General features: G+C 43.9%; 2 protein-coding genes across 2 annotated transcripts; one reads left to right on the forward strand and one right to left on the reverse strand.

Moving 5' to 3' along the window:
• Window positions 1–14: 14 nt before the first annotated feature.
• brcc3 (BRCA1/BRCA2-containing complex, subunit 3) lies at window positions 15–10,503 on the forward strand. Its single transcript, XM_037752999.1, has 3 exons — window positions 15–948; window positions 10,120–10,122; window positions 10,488–10,503. Exon 1 carries the CDS (start codon window positions 42–44, stop codon window positions 918–920), a length of 879 nt encoding a protein of 292 aa, XP_037608927.1. The 5' UTR covers window positions 15–41; the 3' UTR covers window positions 921–948; window positions 10,120–10,122; window positions 10,488–10,503.
• LOC119478577 (cilia- and flagella-associated protein 44) lies at window positions 3,038–20,653 on the reverse strand. Its single transcript, XM_037753408.1, has 37 exons — window positions 20,601–20,653; window positions 20,358–20,467; window positions 18,874–18,960; window positions 18,195–18,281; window positions 17,750–17,882; window positions 17,429–17,591; window positions 17,029–17,131; window positions 16,740–16,956; window positions 16,483–16,597; window positions 15,956–16,120; window positions 15,648–15,803; window positions 15,493–15,540; window positions 14,648–14,747; window positions 14,454–14,548; window positions 14,165–14,374; window positions 13,418–13,528; window positions 13,174–13,326; window positions 12,708–12,923; window positions 12,267–12,409; window positions 11,454–11,733; window positions 11,141–11,196; window positions 10,720–10,882; window positions 10,029–10,159; window positions 8,345–8,553; window positions 8,127–8,271; window positions 7,766–7,943; window positions 7,429–7,670; window positions 6,749–6,980; window positions 6,413–6,616; window positions 5,539–5,734; window positions 5,329–5,445; window positions 4,995–5,125; window positions 4,763–4,879; window positions 4,359–4,560; window positions 4,022–4,182; window positions 3,593–3,727; window positions 3,038–3,310 (listed from the first exon to the last, which is right to left on the reverse strand). The coding sequence occupies exons 2-37, from the start codon at window positions 20,431–20,433 to the stop codon at window positions 3,038–3,040; spliced, it is 5,550 nt and encodes a 1,849-aa protein (XP_037609336.1). The 5' UTR covers window positions 20,434–20,467; window positions 20,601–20,653.
• Window positions 20,654–22,153: the final 1,500 nt, after the last annotated feature.

The raw sequence follows: 22,153 nt of genomic DNA on the forward strand, positions 1-22,153 counted from the left end.
AGAACGAAAGAGCCGGCTGCACCAACAACACGGAAGGTTTTATGTGCAACACTTCAGAACGCGGAAGTGAAGCTTGTGTTTACGTTTTCGACATCAGTTCCCACCAAAGAGAGAAAAGCGTCATTTGTATAAACACTATGGCGGTGAGCTCCGTCCACCTGGAGTCCGACGCCTTCCTGGTGTGCATGAATCACGCGCTGAGCACAGAGAAAGAGGAGGTGATGGGTTTGTGCATCGGACAGGTTGAACTCACCCGCATCGTCCACATCCACTCCGTCATCATCCTCCGGCGCTCGGACAAGAGGAAGGACCGGGTGGAGATCTCTCCGGAGCAGCTGTCGGCGGCCTCCACGGAGGCGGAGCGGCTGGCAGACATGACCGGCAAACCGATGCGTGTGGTCGGCTGGTACCACTCCCATCCGCACATCACCGTGTGGCCCTCCCACGTGGACGTGAGGACCCAGGCTATGTACCAGATGCTGGATCAGTGCTTTGTAGGGCTCATCTTCTCCTGCTTCATCGAGGACAAGAACACCAAAACAGGCCGGGTGTTGTACACCTGCTTCCAGTCTGTGCAGGCGCAGAAGGGCGCTGAATACGAGCGTGTGGAGATCCCCATCCACGTGGTGCCCAGAGAAGCCATCGGTAAGGTGTGCCTGGAGTCGGCTGTGGAGCTGCCGAGGATCCTGTGCCAGGAGGAGCAGGACACCTACAGGAAGATCCACAGCCTGGGGCACCTGGACCCCGTCACCAAGATCCACAACGGCTCGGTGTTCACCAAGAACCTGTGCAGCCAGATGTCGGCGGTGAGCGGGCCGCTGCTGCAGTGGCTGGAGGACCGGCTGGAGCAGAACAAGCAGAGCATCGTGGAGCTGCAGCGGGAGAAGGAGAGGCTGCAGCTGGAGCTGGATGCTCCGTGAGGGACAGTGTTTGGAGACCACTATCAGAGGAAATGGACCTTCTGTTTTGATCTTCTTTAAGATGTTCTCAGCTTCCACACAGGGCTGGGTGTTGAATACTTTTTTTTGTACCAACCAAAAAGTGTTTAATACAAAAAAAAGGTCTGGTCAGAATTGTAGTTTCGATTACTTGCTCTTGATAAGAAATGTCTTTATTTAAATGGTTCTATTGAATTGATTATATTTAGGTGATGCTGTTTAGTATTAAGACTAGGGCTGCAACTAAGGATTACTTTCATTAATTAATAAACTACCAATTATTTTCTCAGTTTAATCGATTAATCTTTTTTGTAAGTGGATTTTATTTTGTGGCAGCTGCCAATTCTCTGGTGCTTGCTGTTGTTTCCCTTTTCCCTGGTGTTTTTTTGGTTGAGTTGCTGAGTGATTAGAGGGTTATTCAGTTCACCTGTTGCGCAGGGTGTGGGGACTGGCTCTTAAATGATAGTTGAGAGCAGCTTGGTGCATTCCCCTCTTGGCCAATCAGGGTGTAACGACGCCCTTTCTGTAGGGCTTAAAAGAGGAGGGAAACTGCACACCCAGTGTCATTCTGATCTCTCCTTCACTCAATGCAACATGTGTTATCAGCTTTACCAGAAACTCTGGTCTGTTTTGGGCCCTTTTGGGATTCTGTGATCTTTGTGTTTTGTTTGTTGAGAGTGTTGACTCTCCTAGTTGGGGAAACAAGTTAAGTGCCAACCAATTAGGTTACCTGCACTGGGACGTTTAGGTACTATTTGTGCAACGATCTGGCTTGCCTTACAATAGCCTAACGCCTGCAGGCTGTATTTTTGTATTCTATTCATTTGTTGATTTTCAATGAAACCCTTTATACCCATTTCTTTTAGTGTATTTTATTTGGGAAAACTTTAAAGGAGGGTAAAAGGAAAAACACAAACCAATATTTCAGTTTCCTTAATTGTTTGTTATTATAGAGGCATTTGTTCATTATTGAAGAGGTATTTGTTCATTATTATTATTAAGAAGGCATTTTATTTTATATTATTATGTGGATGGGAACTGTTTTTCAGTCTTTTGACTGAACAACTAAAGTCTGGGGAACTCAGTACTGCCACAATATAGCGCCTTTCTACTCTTCTGACCACACTTTACACTACATCTCAGCATTCACACATTCATACACGGATGCAAGGTGCCAACCTGCCCATCAGGATCTAATCTCAATACTCATTCACTGATGGTGTGTAACAGTATCTTGCTCAAGGACACTTCGACATGTGGATCGAACCGCGGACCTTTCCGATTGGTGGATGACCCGCTCTACCTCTAAGCCACAGCCGACATTATCTATGACATGTCAGAAAAGTATGGAAAATGTCCACATCTGGGTATCATTGGATAATCCGTAATTAATTTGTAATTTAAAATTAAAAAAAATGTAAATGTTTTTTTTCGTTTGAACCAAAAAATGGAAATACCATGAAGAGGATAGAGATAGGACATGAGCTGATTATTTACCAAGGATTCCAAGATTTTATTCGGATTTTTGAGCATACATGTTGTATAGGTGGTGCCAGCTTTCTGTGTGTGTGAGGAGCTTCCCTTTTAGTTTTATCTACAACAAGAACACAAGATTGTAAAATGGAGAGCTCTGAGCGATTGTTCAGATTGATGGCAACATAGAGCTGATTGCCATCCACACAGGAGGGGAAATTTATGACTAAGCTGCAAATTAGGCCACAAAAGAGGGGTTATATAGGCAGAGAAGAGGTTAGGTAAGGTCTAAATCACGAAGAGTGATTACAGATATCTGTGATTGTGTTAAATGTGTGTGCAAAATGGAGAAATCGAAACGGAGGCTTCACCGGAGTCAAGAAATAGATCATTAACCACTTTGGTTACGGTGCTGCTAAGTGCTCTAAACACAGACTGAAAAGGCTCAAAGAGGTGAACATAAGCAGGGTAGCTTTCAATAAAGAGAGTTTAAGGGTTTAGATTATGAACAGTGGTCAACAAACTATATTTTTAACCTTAAGAATAATAATAAATATTCATAAGAGAGTGCTACTAGTGAGCAGAGTTCTCTCACTACTATACAGGGACTGTGTAGGTGTTTTCTGTTAATTAGCTTCCTGTTTGCTGGTTGAGTTCTGTACTTTGAGCTGTTTGGACGGTCGTCCTGGTTGGCCGGTGCGGCTCGCGGGGGTGGGCAACGGAGCAAGTGGGGGCCGCGGGGCATGGCAGGGGGGCAAGACGTGGCCTCCTTTAAGGGACAGGAGGCCGATCTCTCTCCTGAGGGCCTCAGCCTGCTGCGACTGGGTTTTCAACAGCCCCTGGAGCCTCGGGATCTCATCCTGGGTCACATGTCTCCTGTAATCCTGGAACTGTCGGCCCTGGAGACACACAAACGGATGTGAATGTCTCCTGCAAAACCTGTTGTTTGCTACTTGACTTCTCTACTATTTCACGTTTTTACATGTGAAATATTATACAGTAGATCCAATGACTGTGTGTGATGTCTGTCACCAGCTGTGGATTCAAGAGGTAACTAAAATCCTGTGTGAACAGAGGTTGTGGCCTCAGTGAAAGGGAAGTTTAATACTACCATATTAACATTGTGGAAACCAGCGTTAATTAATATGACATATAAAATAAATTCAATGCACAGAAATCACCATTTTCTTCTGCCTGGCGTTGAGTTTATGCTCCAGATCCATCTTCTGGTCGAGACTGCTCTTCATGCAGAAGAGACGCTCTGTGTTACACCTGGTCACCTCCATCTGAGCCTGACGCACCTCTTCTACCTTCAGCTGAATATCACACACACGCACGCACGCACGCACGCACGCACGCACGCACGCACGCACGCACGCACGCACGCACGCACGCACGCACGCACACACACACACACACACGCACGCACACACACACACAAATCCAGAAAAAATATCAATGGACCTACTACAATTTAAGTTGTTTTTAAAAATGATGTGAAAATGAAAAACTTGAAGTTTAAAGAGAACAGAATCTCACACACAGCGCAGACACAAACACACACACGCATGCACGCACGCACACACACACACACACACAGGTCAGCTTACATCCCACTCTTTGAGTTCCTTGGCGTATCCAGCTTCTCGGAGGAGTTTGTCCTGCTTGAGCTCCTCCAGTTTAATGTTCCCCGACAGCGTCTGCAGAACATTCAGATCCACCAGCCTCCCGAACCTCATCATCATCATCTGGTTGCACTTCTTCTCCAGCTCTGCACCAACACACAGATCACTATGAATGTCCCCAGAATGTCCTTTTCTGGCACTGGCAATAATCACTCATGTGGCATCTGATTTTCACACGTTGTATAATCTAAGAGGTTTCAGGTTAAACCAGATGGGAGTTGGCGCTCCTCTAGGCCCAGATGTTGGCCTGTGTGGGTCTTACTCTGGATGTTGACGTCCATGTCCTTGCGGTCAAGTAGGAGCCTGACGTGGTGGTTGCGCGCCTCACAGTACAGATCTCTCTGCTGGCTCTTTTCCACCTGCAGCTGCTTGATGCGCTGCTGCAGCCTGTTGAGCTCCGTCATGTCCAGCACCAACCCTGGACTCAGGTCTGACGGCACCGAGCCCTTAATGACATACTCAATCTGGTAGAGGAATGGAGAAGGTGGAGGGAAGAGAAGAGGAATTGCAGGAGATGATAAAATGTAACAAGTGAAGTCAAAATTCTATAGTGCCTAATAAACTTAAAGACGTTGTTTTACAAAAAAAACAACACATAACGCTGCAATAATGAGCATAAAATTGAATGTGAAACTGAGTGAACCTCCACAGTTTAGGGCTGTTTACCTGGTGCAGTCTAAGAGGAACCACCACATCCAGTTGGTTAATTTTCTGCTGTTTCTCCCTGTTGACTAACTCCAATTCGTCCTCCGCTGCCTCCCGAGTGCTTTCTGCCGCTTTCTCCTGCAGAGCCGAGTAGGTACAACACATACACACCAGGATGCGAGTGACAAAATTAGCACAGGGTGACAAAAATATGTCAGACGAGGAGACGGAAAGATGAAAAGCAGAGTGTGACCTTCTTGGTGAGGTTGTCGCACTCCTTCTTCAGAGCTTCAGCGCATTTCTTCTCCTCCACCAACAGTTCCTCCAGGTCCAGCCGATGTTCACGCAGCTGCAGTGTGTTCTCGAACAACTCTGGATTACAGCCTGACACACACACACGGATTCATATTTATAGTTGAAGCTAAAGGTAAAGGTGCTACTGATAACAAGGATAACATTCAGCTACTAGATGTCGCACTCTCCCCCCTCCGTCCCATTGCATTCACTTCACAACAACTGGTTGCCAGTTAGTTGCACAACCTGCATGTTTTATGGGGTCTGAATATTTTTTCCACCACAATACTGACCTCGAGGGCAGACACTTTTATCCAGAGCACCTCCTCCCTCCTCCGAGCCGCTGTCATAATCATCATCATCCGAGTCATCGTCTTCATCAGAGTCTTCATCACTGTCCTCCTCTTCTTCTGCAAACGCACATTTGGATCATAAAGGACACATATTGATACACACACAGCATCACACCTGTTACATTGTACGCTTGTGTTACTTCCTCTCACCCTCGTTCCCCGTCTGCTCCTTCTTCTGAACACGTTTGATCTTCTTCTTGAAGACTTTGGTCAGGAAGTCTTCAAACTTGTTGTCTTCGCCCAGCGAGGCTTTGAAGGTGGCGGTCAGAGCCTTCTCTCTCTCATGCAGTTTGGCTATGTCTCCCCGCTTCAGTTCCAGCAGTTCCTCACTCTCCTCCAGTTTAGACTGAGAGGAGAGACAGAGAGGAGAGGATGAATCAAATAAGTACATGAGGATCTGTTAATGGTGTTACCGTGTCTATACAGCAGCAGCTTCAGTGCTCCGTCTGCACAGGATGTGTTCAGGCGCAGTATTGAGTCTAGGTCACCTGTGTTTTGGCAGTGCTCGGAGCCCTACACACAATCGCTGTAGTTACGTAGGCTGCGTAAAATGGACGCAAATAGCCTTGAAGTGGAAACATCTGCTTGTGTGAGTTAAACATGGGCCTGCGTAGACAGCTGCATTGATTCAAATCGAAGCGCATTTGTTCCATCAGACGCGTGTGAGACGGACGACTTAAAAACGAGGCTGAAAAGCCTCTTGTGTAGACATGCTGCTAGTGTCCCAGGTCTGTTAATCAAGTTTAAAATCAAACTGTGTGTTACTTTAAAACTCATTCATTTACATTTTAATTAATCCTCAACTTTTAGAACTAAAACTTACATACTGTTAGGCGACAGTGCCGTTTGTACTATTGTTGCTTTGTAATTCAATTAAGGCGCCACTGGTTTGATCTTCAACAATACACAAGATTTTAAATGTTTCTTATATGATTTTTTTCTGTAAAACTAAGTAATAACTATAGTGGAATAAAACATACAATAGTTTACACCAAAGTCAACAGGTACAAATACTCTCTCCCACCGTGATTCTGATCTCCTCTTCAATGTACCCGTCGAGCTTCTCCTGCAGGCTCTCCTCCCTAATCTCGAACTCCTTGAAGAGCAGCAGCTCCTGGTGGAGCGTCAGCTGACGGAGGTCGGCCATCTTCAGCTGCCAGTCCAGACGCAGCTTCTGGTGACGCAGCAGCAGGAGCTCCGCGTCAAACTGACACACAGAACTCTCCATCTGATGATTAAAAAATAAATCCACGGATCACATTACAATGTTATACATTCCATAAGATATATATATTTTTAATAATTACTTATATATTCTAACATGAAGGCCTCGTATTTGATCATTTAATGAGAAGCAGACCTGCTCCAGCAGAGAGTCCTGCTGGTGGAGCAGTCGGAGCTCCTCTTCCAGATCGCTCAGCTCCACTTCTGTTTCGTCTTCTTCTTCTCTAGTTAAAGATGAAGCTGACACACTGGGAGACCCTTCCTCTCCTCTCTCCTCTTCTTCTTCATCTGAGTCCTCCTCTCCTTGCACCTCTTTCTCCAGCTGCTCCAATAAACTTGCGGCTCCCTCCTGCTCCATGGTCTGGAACCTGTTTGAAAATAAGAAAAGTAGATATAGTCCTTTAAAATTAAACAATCAGTGGCTAATCAGAACATTCTGGGGCTGTTGCGCTGTCATTAGCTTAGCTGTGGTTTCAGGTTTAAGACAGGTTTAAATCTGTGCTGTCTGGTTTAATGTCACATGAACACTTAAACCCCATTGCTGTGTCAATATAAAGCAAGTATATTTGTCCACTCCCATGTTGATAAGAGTATTATTATTATAGTATTACTATAAACAAATCTCCCTTTAAGGTACATTTTGAACAGATAAAAAATGTGCGATTAATTTGCGATTAATTGTGATTAACTACAAACAATCATGCAATTAATCGATTGACAGTCCTAGTTTTTACATCTGAAAAGAACGTTTTTTCTCTTTACTTTTGTCTGAGTCTAGACTTGGTCTTGAATCAAACTAAAACCCGGCTTTTGTACCTCTGTTCCCTCAGAAGCCGGTATCGCTCCAGGGTGGCACGGCTGTACCGCAGCTTCTTCTCTGGGGTTTCCTCTGGCAGTATGGCGGGCAGGGCGGGTGGAGGGCGGTAGAGATGGGCCGCCAGACGCTGCTGGACCTTCTGGACCTGCTGAGCCTGAGCGCGCAACTGAGACACCAGGCAGACCTTGGAGTCCCGCAGCGCCACGATCCGTCTATTCATCTCAGTCTGCTTCTCACGCATCTGGTGGGAGTCGTTAAATGAATCTGCTATGTATGCAACCATCATTCATTAATCTATTGTATTAGCATATACAGTATGTGTGTGTTTGTGTGTACATTTTTCTCCAGGCCTGTCCGCTCTGCTGTCTTCGTCTCAACGCTCATCCTCAGGTGTTTCGGCACCATGAAGTCTTTGGCTGACTTCAGTTTTAAGTCTCCGATGTTCTCTTTGGCTTCGCAGATGGCCTGCACATCCAGCGGATCCTCGCAGTTCTCCTGTGGCTTCTCTACGTAACTGAGATACCAACAAGCCGTCACAGTTTTGCACCAGCACCGCCATTGTTACATCAATCTGGCAATGCATTTTTTAATGGATTTCATGGAAACACCATGACCATAAAACAAAATCTGAAAATGTAAACGTAAATCTAATTTGATCCCAGAGGACTAGGGTGATGTTGTTGAACATGACACTCACAGCTGGGCCCATTCCTGCTTCCTCTTCTCTATCTTGGCTCGAGCTTGTTCAGCTTTCTCTGCAGCCTTTTGGAGCCTCTCGACCTGCCGATCTCCCAGCTGTATCCTTGCTGGACGAGCCGGCTTGGGGAGCATTACCTCCTCCTCTGGAGAACACACACAGGTGGTCGGTCCAGCATGTCTTTGACAGGTGAAACAAACACACAAACACTTTCCTACCTTCTACTATGCTGCTGTCTATTGAATAATCTAATCTGGATTTCCTGCGTCCTAGTGCAAGATGTCCTTCTCCGTTGGTCCAGCTGGGTCTCTTCTGATGTCTGAGCGGGGATGAAGGCTTGGCGAGCGCCGGCAGACAGTAGGTGGAGATTCTGTGGTCGGTGCAAATGGCGACCACAGTGACCTTGGCCTCCAGAGAGTCCTTGAACCTGAAAACAAACACAAGATGTGAGGGTTTCATTCTGGAGGCTGGTGGTCTATTCCTCCTACCTACCTACAGGGGCAAAATCTAAATGAAATGAAAAGTTCTTAGGATGGCAGTCCGGTGAAATATTTTAAACTTGTATGTAAATATTCAGTAAGTCCTCTCATTCTGTTGACTCCGAAGAAGGAATAAAACCTTTTTGTTCCATTCTTAAAAGAGTCTCAAAGTTGGGTCCGTGGCACTCTGTCAGGGGGTCCGCGAAAGTATTTGCTATAAATTATAAAATTGTGCTGTATCATTAAAAAGTACATATCTACCGATAGGGACCATTTGCACCAATAGAACAAGCCTATTGTATCCATTACTCCCACCCACGTTAGCTTTAGAAACTCTGATATGATTGTGACACATCACGTCAATCTGTCATGAATCAGTCACTTCACTCAGGGCGCAACAAACCGTTCCTGCTGCTACTTAGCTTAGCTGGCGAGCATGGAGAAATATTTGAGTCAGCCCATATTGTCAAGTGACGCTAAGCCCAAACTAGCTAAATTGAGAAAATATGACGACAGTTATATCGAGTTTGGTTTTATTGAGAACGGCGACAGGAGACCAAAATCCGTCACGTGTCTTCAGGTGCTAGCGAACGAAGCCGTGAGGCCAGCCAAGCTGGCCAAAACAAAGTGGTATTAACATGATTCAAATTGAAATGTGTTTCTGTTTACCACTATCAAACATGTCTGAAGTATTTAGGTTGAAAGGTTTCAGAATACACATAGTTCCAATGACAAAAATGGTAGGGAGCAATATGCTTAATCGGTGATACGATTATGAGGGGGTCCTTGGAAAATGTTCTCCCCTTTAAGGGGTCTCTGGCCCCAAAAATTTGAGAACCTCTGCTCTATTAGAAATCCAGAGCATTATTATAACAACAAACAACTATTTGATGTGTAAAGATATAGAGGAGTAATGTCTACCTGAGCAGAGAATGAAGTCCCTCCCCCTCTATCTATGTTGTAATCAGAGCTGCTTTGTTGACATAGCCGGGCCGGCCGCACATGCCTTTTAGTGCAAGTTCGTGCATGTGAGCGTGCCCCACTGGCTCACTCATTGCCGCCACTCTGCACTGCTCTCATACAGCGTTTACAGCTGATAACACTGTCCCGACCGACGGCGTCGTCGCTAAAGCGCAGCGCCCACCCTCCGGTTCCCCCTGAGGTTAACACCGTTTTCACTGTTAGCGTTGTTGGCTGCGAGCCGCCGGCTCAGCCATCACCATGTTGAGAGCCGTGCGGATGCAATAGAAATGCTCCCAATCTCACATTTAGCACCTTTAACTTTAAACGTGTAGTAACAAAACTAAATAACAAATACCAATATCAAACATCTAAATCAGCATTTTTTTAACCTATCTAATGATTTGATTAATTACACGTTTGTGTGTATGTGTGTGTGTGTGTGTGTGTGTTTAGTCAGTACCAGTCCTGCAGTTTGCTGAGTGCTATGCTGCAGCGCTCCTCCTCCCAGTTCATCTGCTTTCTGACCTCCCTCACCCGCTGGGCCTTCACCCTCTCTACCTGCTCACTGAAACGCCAGTCCAGCTGCAGATCCTACACGTACAAACACACACACACACACACACACCACACACACCACACACATAACTGAGGTAACATTGTCCTGACATTCATTAAATTCCTTGAGACTTGTCCAAACCTTAATGATAGCTGTTTAGCTGTAAAATGAGAAAGTTTGTTACCCGGCCGCCATGTTGAAAACAGTCGAGCCAAAACCAAGCACTGCCGACCGGCCGGAGCAAACTTTCTCATTTTACAGCTAAACAGTACACTACAAGATGTTTCTGAAAACATTTGAGGAGAGAAATAGGCATTATAGTAACAGAATCTAGATTCATATTGTTAGTCATCCTGTGAGGACAGTTGGACAGAGGACAGGGGACAGGTGAGGGCCGTAGTGGAGGTCAGGGTCGACGGGGATAAGACGAACAGGCTCTTACGCATCACTAATGTCTCGCTTCTGGTGTGAATTCTGGGTGCGACTTTTAGTTTTATTGTAAAACTAAACCAGATACAGCAGCTGCAATGGCAAACCACATGAACTGTCAAACCAGATGACAGTGGATGACCCAGGTGAGTGTGTGTGTGTGTACCGCAGGTGTCAGGCGAACATGCTCCAGCAGTCTCTGGTTGTCGTTCAGCAGCAGTTCAAACTTCTTCTGGAGCATAGCCAGCTTCTTCCGCTTCGCCGCATTCTTCAGCTCGACCTCCCGACGCAGACGATCCTTCGCCAGCTTCTTGTTGGCCGTCTCTATGCTGGACGGGGGGTGGGGGCGGAGGTTAGGGAGTTAGATGAGATAGAACTTTAATGATTTTCTTGAGTAACACTGACACCTAAATATAGATGTACTGTAGCTAAATGTAAGATATTCCAATAAATTATAAGGAATAAAATACAGTCAATACAGTCTTCTAGTGTAGAGATACCTTTCATAAATAAGAAAAGTGACAGATACACAGAAGACAAGAATAGAGCGACAGAGAAAAAGAGATTATTAGATTATTCACACTCACCTGTAGGCTGCTGGGTCCTCAATGTCCTGGGCTAACGCCTCATTCTCAAGACCCACCTGTTAGAATAACATGTGAACAAGATTATATTACTTTTTCTTACTACCATCCATTTGGCCAATCTGCACCAAACCTCCCCAAAAAGTTTAAAATGAGCTTGTAATCTGGCTACATTTGAAACAATCCGGTCGTACACGTCGCCTCCCAACTCCATTCTCGCATCTCAAGTTGATGATTGGACTGTAAACAATGAGTAACATGACTTTGTCGTTCATAGATATATGCTGCATAAAGTGTGAATAAAATGTGCACTGACCCTGGGTGAAGGAACCTTGGCCCTCTTCCTCTGCAGGCCTTTCTGTAGCTCCTCTGGAGGAAGCAGGCTGAAGGAGAAGATGTTCCCGTCATCTCCCGCCGTCAGCACAAAGTGGTCGTCATGGCTACAGCGGATGTGCCGCAGGTGTCCATACTGGTTGTCGTGGACGCTGAGAGCCCAGTAGGCCTGCATGGAGGTGAGGCTGTGGTCGCCAGGCTGCAGAGGGTAAACCCTAATGAAGCCTGATTGCATGCCGCAGAACAGCAGTCGCCTGTTGGAGCTACAAACCAAAACACCAGGAGGGAAACTTTATACAGGTAATAGTATTGTGGTTCCAATGTGAAGGAGGCTCTGAAGTTTACCTCCTAAAGAGTTCCTTAATTTAATTAATTACTGGCCTTATTTCACACTCTTTCTGCTACAGTGGGTATTTTAATTTTCTCTTGATAGATTTAAAGCGGCAGTGAATGATTTGTGGCCACGAGATGGCGGAAAAACTCCAAAACAATCTGGCAGTTTCACCCAGGTGCTTTTTTTTACACATCTAGCACATACAGAGCAACCACCTGGTGAATGTAAGTCCAATATTCACTCTCCTTTTAGCTCTGTTTTGGTCTAAACCAACTCCCTGTGAAAAATATCTGTCTCTTTCTAGCTGTTTCTTCACCAGCTATTCAATAACTGTCTGTCTGCTGTCTGGTTCTCTGTGGGTTCAGCACTTCAAGCAACATTTTCCCATTACATTCAGTCATTTGATCTTTGAATCATTGTTGATATAAAGAATATTGATTTGTTAGATTGTCCTCCGGCTACCTGAAGGTGACGGAGCAAATGGAGTCGTCGTCTGTGCTGTGGATAGGCAGGGAGTAAAAGGGCTCATCCTGCCGCTGGGCCGGATCCTGGTCCTGCTTCTCAGAGAACTTACAGTGATACAGGAAACCTGAGTCAAAGCCACCCTGCAGGAGAGAGAAAAGAGAGAAAGTCATTCAATCTTTAGAATAAGAATAAGTGAAGATAAGATTATAAATCTGAACGAACATTTTAATACTTTTGGTATTGGACTGTATTGAGGTTCGATACTCAGCTGTGTTGAACCGTGGGTTTTACGTGAAGGTGAGACAGTTGCCCCTTTTACACAGAGATTCCGCAATACTGCTGTAAAGAAGTTCCGCCAATACGCCGGCTTTGCTTTTGTGTGAGTGTGTGTGGTGTGTGTGTGTGTGTGTGTGTGTGTGTGTGTGTGTGTGAGTGTACCATGGAGAGCCAAAACTGGCCAGGCTGTGAGTAGAAGCCACAGTAGAGAGGACTTGGAGTCTCGGGGATGCAGATACGGGGCAACTCTTCCTCTTCCTCCTCCTCCTCTTCTTCCTCTGGCTCTAAGTCCGGCTGATTTGATTCTTTCAACATCTTTACTCTCTCTTTCTTCTTCTTATCCTTTACAGCTTGACGTCTTGCGATTTCCTCCTCTCTCTGAAATACACAAACATGCGAATGAAAACACAAATGGTCTAAAACTGACATGGAGTTGGTTATTTCCACTAAAATCATACAGATCCCCCTTTAAATAATGAAGGAAAGAAAAATACTTGGATGACACACAGCGAGTAATTATGGTGTATATTATAAACAAAACAAATAGTATGACGTTATACAGCCATAAAAGGGGACATGTACAATTAAAACCCTACAAAACTAAAGTTAAGAAAGACAAAGCCCAGACCTTGATTCGAGATTTGATGCTCCTGAACCTGAAAGATCTGCTGGCCAGTTCAGGCAGCTGGAAGGATTTGGTCGGCCTCTCGGCCTCTGGATCAGGACTGTGCACTTCGACCACGTGACCGCTCTGACACAGAACAAGCAGCCTGCTTTCACTCTGAGAAAAAAATCGTAAAAGAAATCAGTTGAATCAAAAATGTTCCATCACAGAGATATTTGGACGCGAGTGGGTCGGAGACCAGACTTACGTGGGAATGAGGTGACCACTCCAGCGCCTGCACCGGCCCGGGAACTTGGACAAAGCCGATGGGGTTGTATTTTTCATCGACAGTGAAGAAGAACACAGTGCTGTCGGAGCTCTGAGCAGGAGGGTGGAGGTGAGAGGTCAGAAAGGTGAGACTAATAACAAAAAAAAGGAAAAAAACAAAACTATGGACTAATAAAGTGTCTATAGAAACTTCTCAAATCACTCTTGCAGCATAATTCACATCTCTGCCAATGATCTTCAGTGCTACAGTACAAAACGTGACACCAGATCACATGATCGGTTATAGTTAGGGCTGTCAAAATTAACGCAATAATAACGCTCAGTTTTAAAGCTAGAGTGAAGGTACTGACATCATATGAAACTAGAAAACCTAAGGAATCCATCGGTACCAACCATGTTATACTATCTTGTCGTGAATAAGGTTAAATAACGCTCCAAACACGCAGATGCACAAACATGCACTAAAAGGCACACGCGGCCGGCCCGGCTATGTCAACAAAGCAAGGAGAAGCTCTGATTACAACACACACAGAGGGAGAGTGACTTCATTCTCTGCTCAGGTAGACATTACTCCTCTATATCTTTACATAACAAATAGATGTTTGCTGCTATATTAATGCTCTGGATATCATATAGAGCACTTTTAAAGTAAACAAGCATTTTGCCAAATTGCTATTTCCTTTGGCTCTCAGAGTGGAAAGCATTGTTTTCTTGGAAAACCTCTTACCCCCGTGGCTAAGATCTCTCCATTTCGTTCATAGGCAACAGCAGTTACAGGGCCATTATGGGGTTTGAAGGCCTGTTTAAGGCGCAGCTTGGCATCTCCTTTGGGGGTGCGCCCGGTGACTACATTCAGTCTCTGAGGGTCGTACAGCTCCAGTAAGCGGACCACCCCGTCCTCAAAGCCCGTCACCAGTAAACTCCCACTCTGGTTCACCTAAAGACAAAACACCAGAGCCTCAGAGGTCCTGTCAGTACACATCCCATGTGGTAGCATGATACATTTTCACACTTACCAAAGGTGGAGCCCAGCTAAGAGCAGTTCCTCCCTGATTGAAGCGACAGGTGGTCAGCTCTCTTTTGGCCAGGAAGTCAAAAACTCTGACTGAACCTGGAGAGCAGGGACAGATGCAGACAGAGTACCTGTTATAGTGTGCGTGTATTTGCAAAGACCAGTATGTGTGCAGGTGTGGAAATGCGCGGCACTCACGGTCTAGCGCGGTCGTGGCCATCAGGTGGGATTTCCTCGACACCTCCAGGCCCTGGATCGGCCCGGCGTGGAAGGAAAATAGGCACTCTGGATCAGGACTCTGCACACAGACGATACAGCAACTGTTATTTCACTGGGCGAGGACACTGCGTTATTCCAGTCATTTATTACAACATGTGATGATACAATATGGTTTGCAATGTATTTTCCATTAGAACTAGGACTATTGGTTATCACCATAACAAATATACACCTCAATAAAAATAAATGTAACCATACCTTTCTCCTGTTGGCTCACCTGTTTGTTCTACTTGATCGTTAATCGTTAATCTTATTTCCATATATTGTATGTACCCTTGTTAACACCTTATTTTGAAAACGATCCGGTCCATTAGAGTGTATTTACCCTCAACTGATTTGATCCAAACATTATAAGTAATAAAAGAAAACAAAGCTAATTTTTTTAAGATAACAACATAATTAACTTGTGATCTCGAGATAACGGCATTAAAAAAAATGTTTGAATCGTGTCCATTTAGGGCTTCTGTTAATAATAATAATTATCATTAGTAGTAGTAGTTCTACATAAATATTTCAATGTAAAATCAATGATTGTGTAAGGAACACTTTGTGCACATCTGTCAACCTCCCTGTGTAGAAGAATCAGAACAGTCTAGTTATATGGACTCTACCGTGATGTGAAGAGTTTTCTCTACATCCATCATAGATTGATAGAAGTGTTGGTAGTAGTGACACCGTAGCTGGCCAAGAATGGAGCACTTTGCATTATAGAATGTGTAACGTACACATAATGTCTCTATAAAAAATAAGTGTGAGAAACTCACCGTATAGGTGAACGAAAGATCCAGTTTCCAGATGGATCCGCTGGAATCCTACAAGACCACATAGTGGAGACATCAGGTTCTGATTGAGTAAAGGCCAAGTCATGTAATACAACAAATTGTTTTAGTTAGTGACCTTCGACCTTCCGCCCTCTGACCTGAGCAAAACAGATGAAGGAGTCAGGCACGGAGTTCTTCACCACAGAGGAGAGGCAGACGTTGTGTCCGACCATCACCTCATTCATGGGCTCCAGCTCAAACCTGCTGCTGCCGCTGCTACTGTCGGCGGTGTCGATGCTCTCAAAGTCCCAGCCCTGCAGAGGGCACAGGGTGTGGGGGTTACAAAGTCATACTGATTATAAGAAAGCAGTCAAAACATCATTTTGTGAAAACATCTGACGACAAATTTGATGTACATATTCTACAAGTGAATAATTTTGAGGCGGTGTTACTGTGAGTGTCTTACCCGGACCGCTCCATCAGAGCCAATTGTCATCAGCTGTCCGTCTTCCAGGGCAAACGGCTGGACCATCCCAGCGTGGCAGTTCCGTCCCTCTTTACGGCAAATCTCCACCTTGATGGCGTCCCCATCCCACAGCAGCAAGTTGCCCCAGTGTGAGCCGGACACCACCTGACAAGAGGAGACGAAGGGCGACGATGTTCAGAAGTAACTGTTTGTTCTCTTGAGTCTAACAGAGGATTTTTTAAACCAAAATATTTTTAAGTTTGACCGTGCAAACAGCAGCTCACAAAAACAACCAGTAGCTGTCCTGGAGCTTTCGATCGTATCACACACTCTTTATCAATAAATGCTCAAAAAAAGCTCCAGAACAGCTACTAGGTGAGATTGTTTTTATCAGAAACATATGAAATAAAAAAGAAAATAATGATTTTCTGTATAATTTTACTTTTTCCAAACCTCTAGTTTCATACATTTCCAGGCTTTCCTGACTTGTTCACAAACCCAACCTGTCAAAACAGCAGGACACAGACCTTTCCATCCGGAAGTTCCACGTAGCCCTCAATATCAGTCGCTGCAGTTTTCCCAAAATGTCCCATAAGCCCTTGCAATTTAACACCGGTGAATGTGCTGGCCATTTTCCAGAACCTGACAGAGAGAGAGAGAGAGAAGGTATTGTCACCTTATTTGAAAAAATAAACATATTCAATATCAGTGTATGGGAATAATTCATAGCAGTGCTTTAACAGGGTTACAGGGTTTAGGAGGATACAGTATACATGTCCTTTACTTGATGTGTCCAGATCCCGATGACGTGAGCAGTCCCGGGTTGTATGGGGAGAAGCTGACTCGGTAGACCTCCTGAGAAATGGCCTTGCACCTCAGCTTCACCTCCTCCTGCCTCCAGTTCCACAGCGTCAGCATGTAGTCGGGTTCGCTCCCCACGCTGGCCAGCAGACTCCCGTCACGGTTAAAGTCCACAAAGCTGTACGCCTGCTCCGTACCGCCTACAAGCATGAACATGGTCATCAATAAATTTGAAAAAAAGGTATAACTCAATGCATCTTGGTCCCATTTACCTCTGAGGATGCGGAACGGTCGTAACGAGGGATATTCATATACGATGATGTTGGGCTGGTTTCCCTTCTCTGCTACAACAAAGTACTCCTTGCTAGGGTGGGTCTAAACACACACACACACACACACACACACACACACACAGAGAAATTAAGACATTTTTAAGCAATATCAGTAGTGCATTTTTTCTCCACATACATGTAAATACAGTATATCCCTTAAATGGTTAAGGAGTAAAAATAAAACTTTTTTATATATGTCGCTCTATAATAATAAAGCCATAAATGCCCGAAAGATAATAAAAACAAGAACCTTTACTTAAGGCGAGAAGCTACATGCAAAACATTGTTTTTCATGTTTGACTCTTCACTTACATGACATGCAGTTTGTCAGCCATCTTACCGTGATGGAGCCGATTCCTCCTCCACTGCAGGAGCGAAGGTATCTCTGCTCCTTGGTGGAAACGTCCAGCAGGACGAGCAGGTTGCCTGCTATGAAGATCAGGGTTCGATCATCCAGCAGCTGCAGGTTCCCCCTGCGCCCACTGTCATAGCCAAAAGAGTGACTGAATGCAGGGCGGATTAAGAATCAAGATCATATTCACTGAAGATTCAACCAAGATTTGCTTTAGATTATTTTACTATGTTCTCTCATCATACTTATTGGCTGAGTATGAGGAGAGAACGATAGAGGAGATTTTTTTTCATTTCCAAAGAAGGATACGAGAGGTGCAGGAGGTTCTCTGGGATTTCAGAGTTGGGGGTGATGGATGGTCTGGAGTGAAGTTCCTCATACTTGTAGTTCCTTTCTACATACAGCTGCCTTTTTGATCCCTCTTCAGCTTTCTGTTGCATCACTTAATTGTGAGGGAGGAAACATTTGAAGAGGTAAAACTCCAGCAGTGATTTAACTTGTGCATCTGATTTTTTATTTTACTTTCACATTTAAAGTCTAGTGACACTTCTATTGACATTTCATTCAAGGCTTATCTCATATTTAAACTCCAACTTAAAGGGACTGTTTGTAAGAATCCGAAATGGTTAACAGCGACACCTGTGGCCGTAAAGTCAACAAAAGTCAGCGTCGGGCTCGCGCTTGTGGTTGCTCTAAATAGACATGAACGACCATCGCTCAAAACAGTAATAGAAATACTCTGCTCTCTAGTTACCTTCAGTGTTTTCCTGTGAAACTGTCTCTTTGCTCTCAGCCTCTTCACCTTCCGAAGGTGTGGTTTCTTCCGACATTTCCGCTGTAACTGTAAAATAAAGAGCACAATTTATTATTCAAAGGCTTAGTATGTGTTCAGATAGAGTGAAGATGTCTCTGTTCAGAGCATATTGTACACCACTGTATACAGCCCATTTGTGGTCGAGCTATAAAAAAGCGAGCTTACAGAGACTTCAGGTCGCATATAGCTAATGATGCAATGAGAATATTATTAAAAAGACCAAGATGTTCCAGTGCAAGTGAATGTTTGTGTCTGCAGGCATAAATACTTTTCAAACTGTATTAAGAAATCTCATGTGCAAATTTATATGCCAGTTTAATCACTCTGAGAATGACATAATCTTGCGGTTGTCTAACATCAGATTTAGCACTAAACGGTACCAATCACAGCTGTGGAGACACTGGTATAGTTCTTTATTTGTAAGGCATTGATGTATGTATATATATCTTTAATATTTATATTTTTAATATCTTTTAATCATGACTTTTAATAGTGCTGTAATGTATTATATGTAATGTATTGTTGTTGTTTTTTCTTTTTTTTCTTATCTGGACCTTGAGTCTGAAATTAAGTTTGATTAGCTATACCTCATCATAGACATACTCTGCTCTCTAGTTACCTTCAGTGTTTTCCTGTGAAGCTGTCTCTTTGCTCTCAGCCTCTTCACCTTCCGAAGGTGTGGTTTCTTCCGACATTTCCGCTGTTACTGTAAAATAAAGAGCACAATTTATTATTCAAAGGCTTAGTATGTGTTCAGATAGAGTGAAGATGTCTCTGTTCAGAGCATATTGTACACCACTGTATACAGCCCATTTGTGGTCAAACTATAAAAAAGCGAGCTTACAGAGACTTCAGGTCGCATATAGCTAATGATGCAATGAGAATATTATTAAAAAGACCAAGATGTTCCAGTGCAAGTGAAATGTTTGTGTCTGCAGGCATAAATACTTTTCAAACTGTATTAAGAAATCTCATGTACAAATTTATATGCCGGTTTAATCACTCTGAGAATGACATAATCTTGCGGTTATCAGATTTAGCACTAAACGGTACCAATCACAGCTGTGGAGGCACTGGTATAGTTCTTTATTTGTAAGGCATTGATGTATATATTTATATTAATATTAATATTTTTAATATCTTTTAATCATGACTTTTTTTAGTGCTGTAATGTATTATATGTAACGTATTGTTTTTTCTTATCTGGAACTTGTGTCTGCCATAAAGTTTGAATTGAATTTAAATATGCAATATTAAAGGGACTATTTGTAACTTTGTACGCGTATAAATGTAGCGGGTCGTCACACATGCGCGCTCGCATATGCGCGTTCGCGTGTAGCCGCTGTACCCTCCTCCTCTGCCTGCTCTCCTTCACTCAGACAGCTCAGCTCGCTCCACCTCTAGACGTGAACGCGCACTCACTCCACACTGCAGAAGAGTTAGTTTAGCTGTGAGAATATTTAGTGAATGCACAGGGGACGTTTGTGCAGAAATAACTGCTGCAGCTCCTCCAGACCAACAGAGGTTTTCCGTGTCTTGTGAAGTGACCAAGCTGTGCAGAGAGTTACGTTGTCTTCTCGTTACAGACCGGGTGCCGGTGTCTCCTCTGCTCTCTCCGGCTGCGGGCGGAGAGAGCAGGGAGACACGCTGCAGAGCCCCGCTGACTCAGCCTGCACTTAGGCAGGAAAAGCCAACACTAGGATCAGATCTAAATCATGTTCATGGAGAGACCTCCGTCTGGTCAGCTAACATTACTGCCAAGCAGCTGAAATATAGAGTGATATTGTGCTTTTAGCTGACGTGTGTCGCCTCACTGTTTTGAGCGATGCTCGTTCAGGTATATTTAGAGCGAGCAAGCGCGAGCCCGACGCTGACTTTCGTTGATTTCACGGCCACAGGTGTCGCTGTTAAGAAGCATTTCTGAAAGTTACAAATAGTCCCTTTAACTGAGGTTTTGGTAGTATTCTGTTAGCATAACATTAGCCAGCTTCATACATACTGCCTTCAAACATGGCGGCGCGTCCCAGAATGCACCGCGGTTCCCACTCCTAGTTAACCTACATGATGATGCCTCATCATAGACATACTCTGCTCTCTAGTTACCTTCAGGGTTTTCCTGTGAAGCTGTCTCTTCGCTCTCAGCCTCTTCACCAACAGAAGGTGAGTTTTCTTCTGACATTTCTGCTGTTAAATCATCTGCTGCTCTGTTTCACCTGTAAAATAAAGAGGGCAATTTATTATTCAAAGGTTATAGAGTCATTTCCAACTTGACAAAACCTGTCACTGAATGTGATAACAAAGTAAAACATGTTTAAGTTAACTTGACTCATATTTAAGGTCTGCTACCTGTAAGTTTCTGACTCCTCTGGTCCGTTTTTAGTTTGGAGCTAGGCGTTGCCATGCAACAAGGAGAGTCACTCCCCCGCAAAGCCTGCTGGTTAATGTAGTTCTCAGCCCTTTTATTTTTTTGGGCTTCATTGCAGTTGTCTGCTTGAGTTGCTTCATCTCAAGGTCATGCCTTCGCCATCCAAGGGAGACAAATATTGCACAGTTAAAAAGTATCACATATGGTACATATCATATTCGAGAGAATACAGTTCACAAAAAAAAACCGGTAACAAACAAAAAGAAAATTACAAGACATAAATAATAATGGGAAAAAAACACAATAAATCAGGAAGGTACATATATATTCATAAATATATATAGGGCTTTTTGAATTTTACAACATTTTAAGATAAGATAGGATAAGATATTCCTTTATTAGTCCCACAGTGGGGAAATTTGCATTTTGTATAGTAGCCTACAGCAAATATAGGAATAGTTTTTAAGATACGAAATTTGTGTTTGAAATATTTTGACAAAATAATTGTCTCTGTTTTCTTGTCCTTGGAAAATAAAACTTAAAATTGTCAAGGTTCATGTTCCACTTCTCGCAACAACCCACGTTTTACGGCAGCTACACAATCTTCTAGTTAATTACTTAAGGGCAACAGGAATAATGGAGAGAATTTAATTATAAGTATTATTATTATTATTTTATTTTAGTTATTATTATTATTATTATTAAAGGGACTATTTGTAACTTTGTACGCGCATAAATGTAGCGGGTCGTCACACATGCGCATTCGCATATGCGCACTCGCGTGTGGCTGGAGCCTCGTCTCCGCTGCCGGCTCTCCTTCACTCAGAATGCGCGCGCGTCCTCGCTGTCTCACTCCACCTCTAGACGTGAACGCGCGCTCACTACACACTGCAGAAGAGTTAGTTTAGCTCTGAGAATATCTAGTGAATGCACAGGGGATGTTTGTGCAGAAATAACTGCTGGAGCTCCTCCAGACCAACAGAGGTTTCCCGTGTCTTGTGAAGTAACGGAGCTCTTCAGAGAGTTACGTTACCCTCTCGTTACCGACCGGGTGCTGGTGTCTCCTCTGCTCTCTCTGGCTGCGGGCGGAGAGAGCAGAGGAGACACGCTGCAGAGCCCCGCTGACTCAGCCTGCACTTAGGCAGGAAAAGCCAACACTAGGATCAGATCTAAATCATGTTCATGGAGAGACCTTCGTCTGGTCAGCTAACATTACTGCCAAGCAGCTGAAATATAGAGTGATATTGTGCTTTTAGCTGACGTGTGTCGCCTCACTGTTTTGAACGATGCTCGTTCAGGTATATTTAGAGCGAGCAAGCGCGAGCCCGACTTTCGTTGATTTCACGGCCACAGGTGTCGCTGTTAAGAAGCATTTCTGAAAGTTACAAATAGTCCCTTTAATAATAATAATAATTATTATTATTATTAATTATTATTATTAGTAGTAGTAGTATTAAAATTACTACTACTAATAATAATAATAATATTATTATTATTATTATACATTTAATTTAATTTAATTTAATTAAATTCA

Source organism: Sebastes umbrosus, chromosome 19, assembly GCF_015220745.1.
Source record: "Sebastes umbrosus isolate fSebUmb1 chromosome 19, fSebUmb1.pri, whole genome shotgun sequence".
In the NCBI taxonomy this organism is placed as follows: Eukaryota; Metazoa; Chordata; class Actinopteri; order Perciformes; family Sebastidae; genus Sebastes; species Sebastes umbrosus.

Coding starts and splice junctions, on each gene's coding strand:
- brcc3 (XM_037752999.1), top strand. CDS start 42: ATGTGCAACACTTCAGAACGCGGAAGTGAAGCTTGTGTTTACGTTTTC.
- LOC119478577 (XM_037753408.1), bottom strand. CDS start 20,433: ATGTCAGAAGAAAACTCACCTTCTGTTGGTGAAGAGGCTGAGAGCGAA. Junction 5,126..5,328: donor TAAAAGTGTCTGCCCTCGAG/GTCAGTATTGTG, acceptor TGTGTGTGTCAG/GCTGTAATCCAGAGTTGTTC. Junction 3,728..4,021: donor AGGAACTCAAAGAGTGGGAT/GTAAGCTGACCT, acceptor TGTGATATTCAG/CTGAAGGTAGAAGAGGTGCG.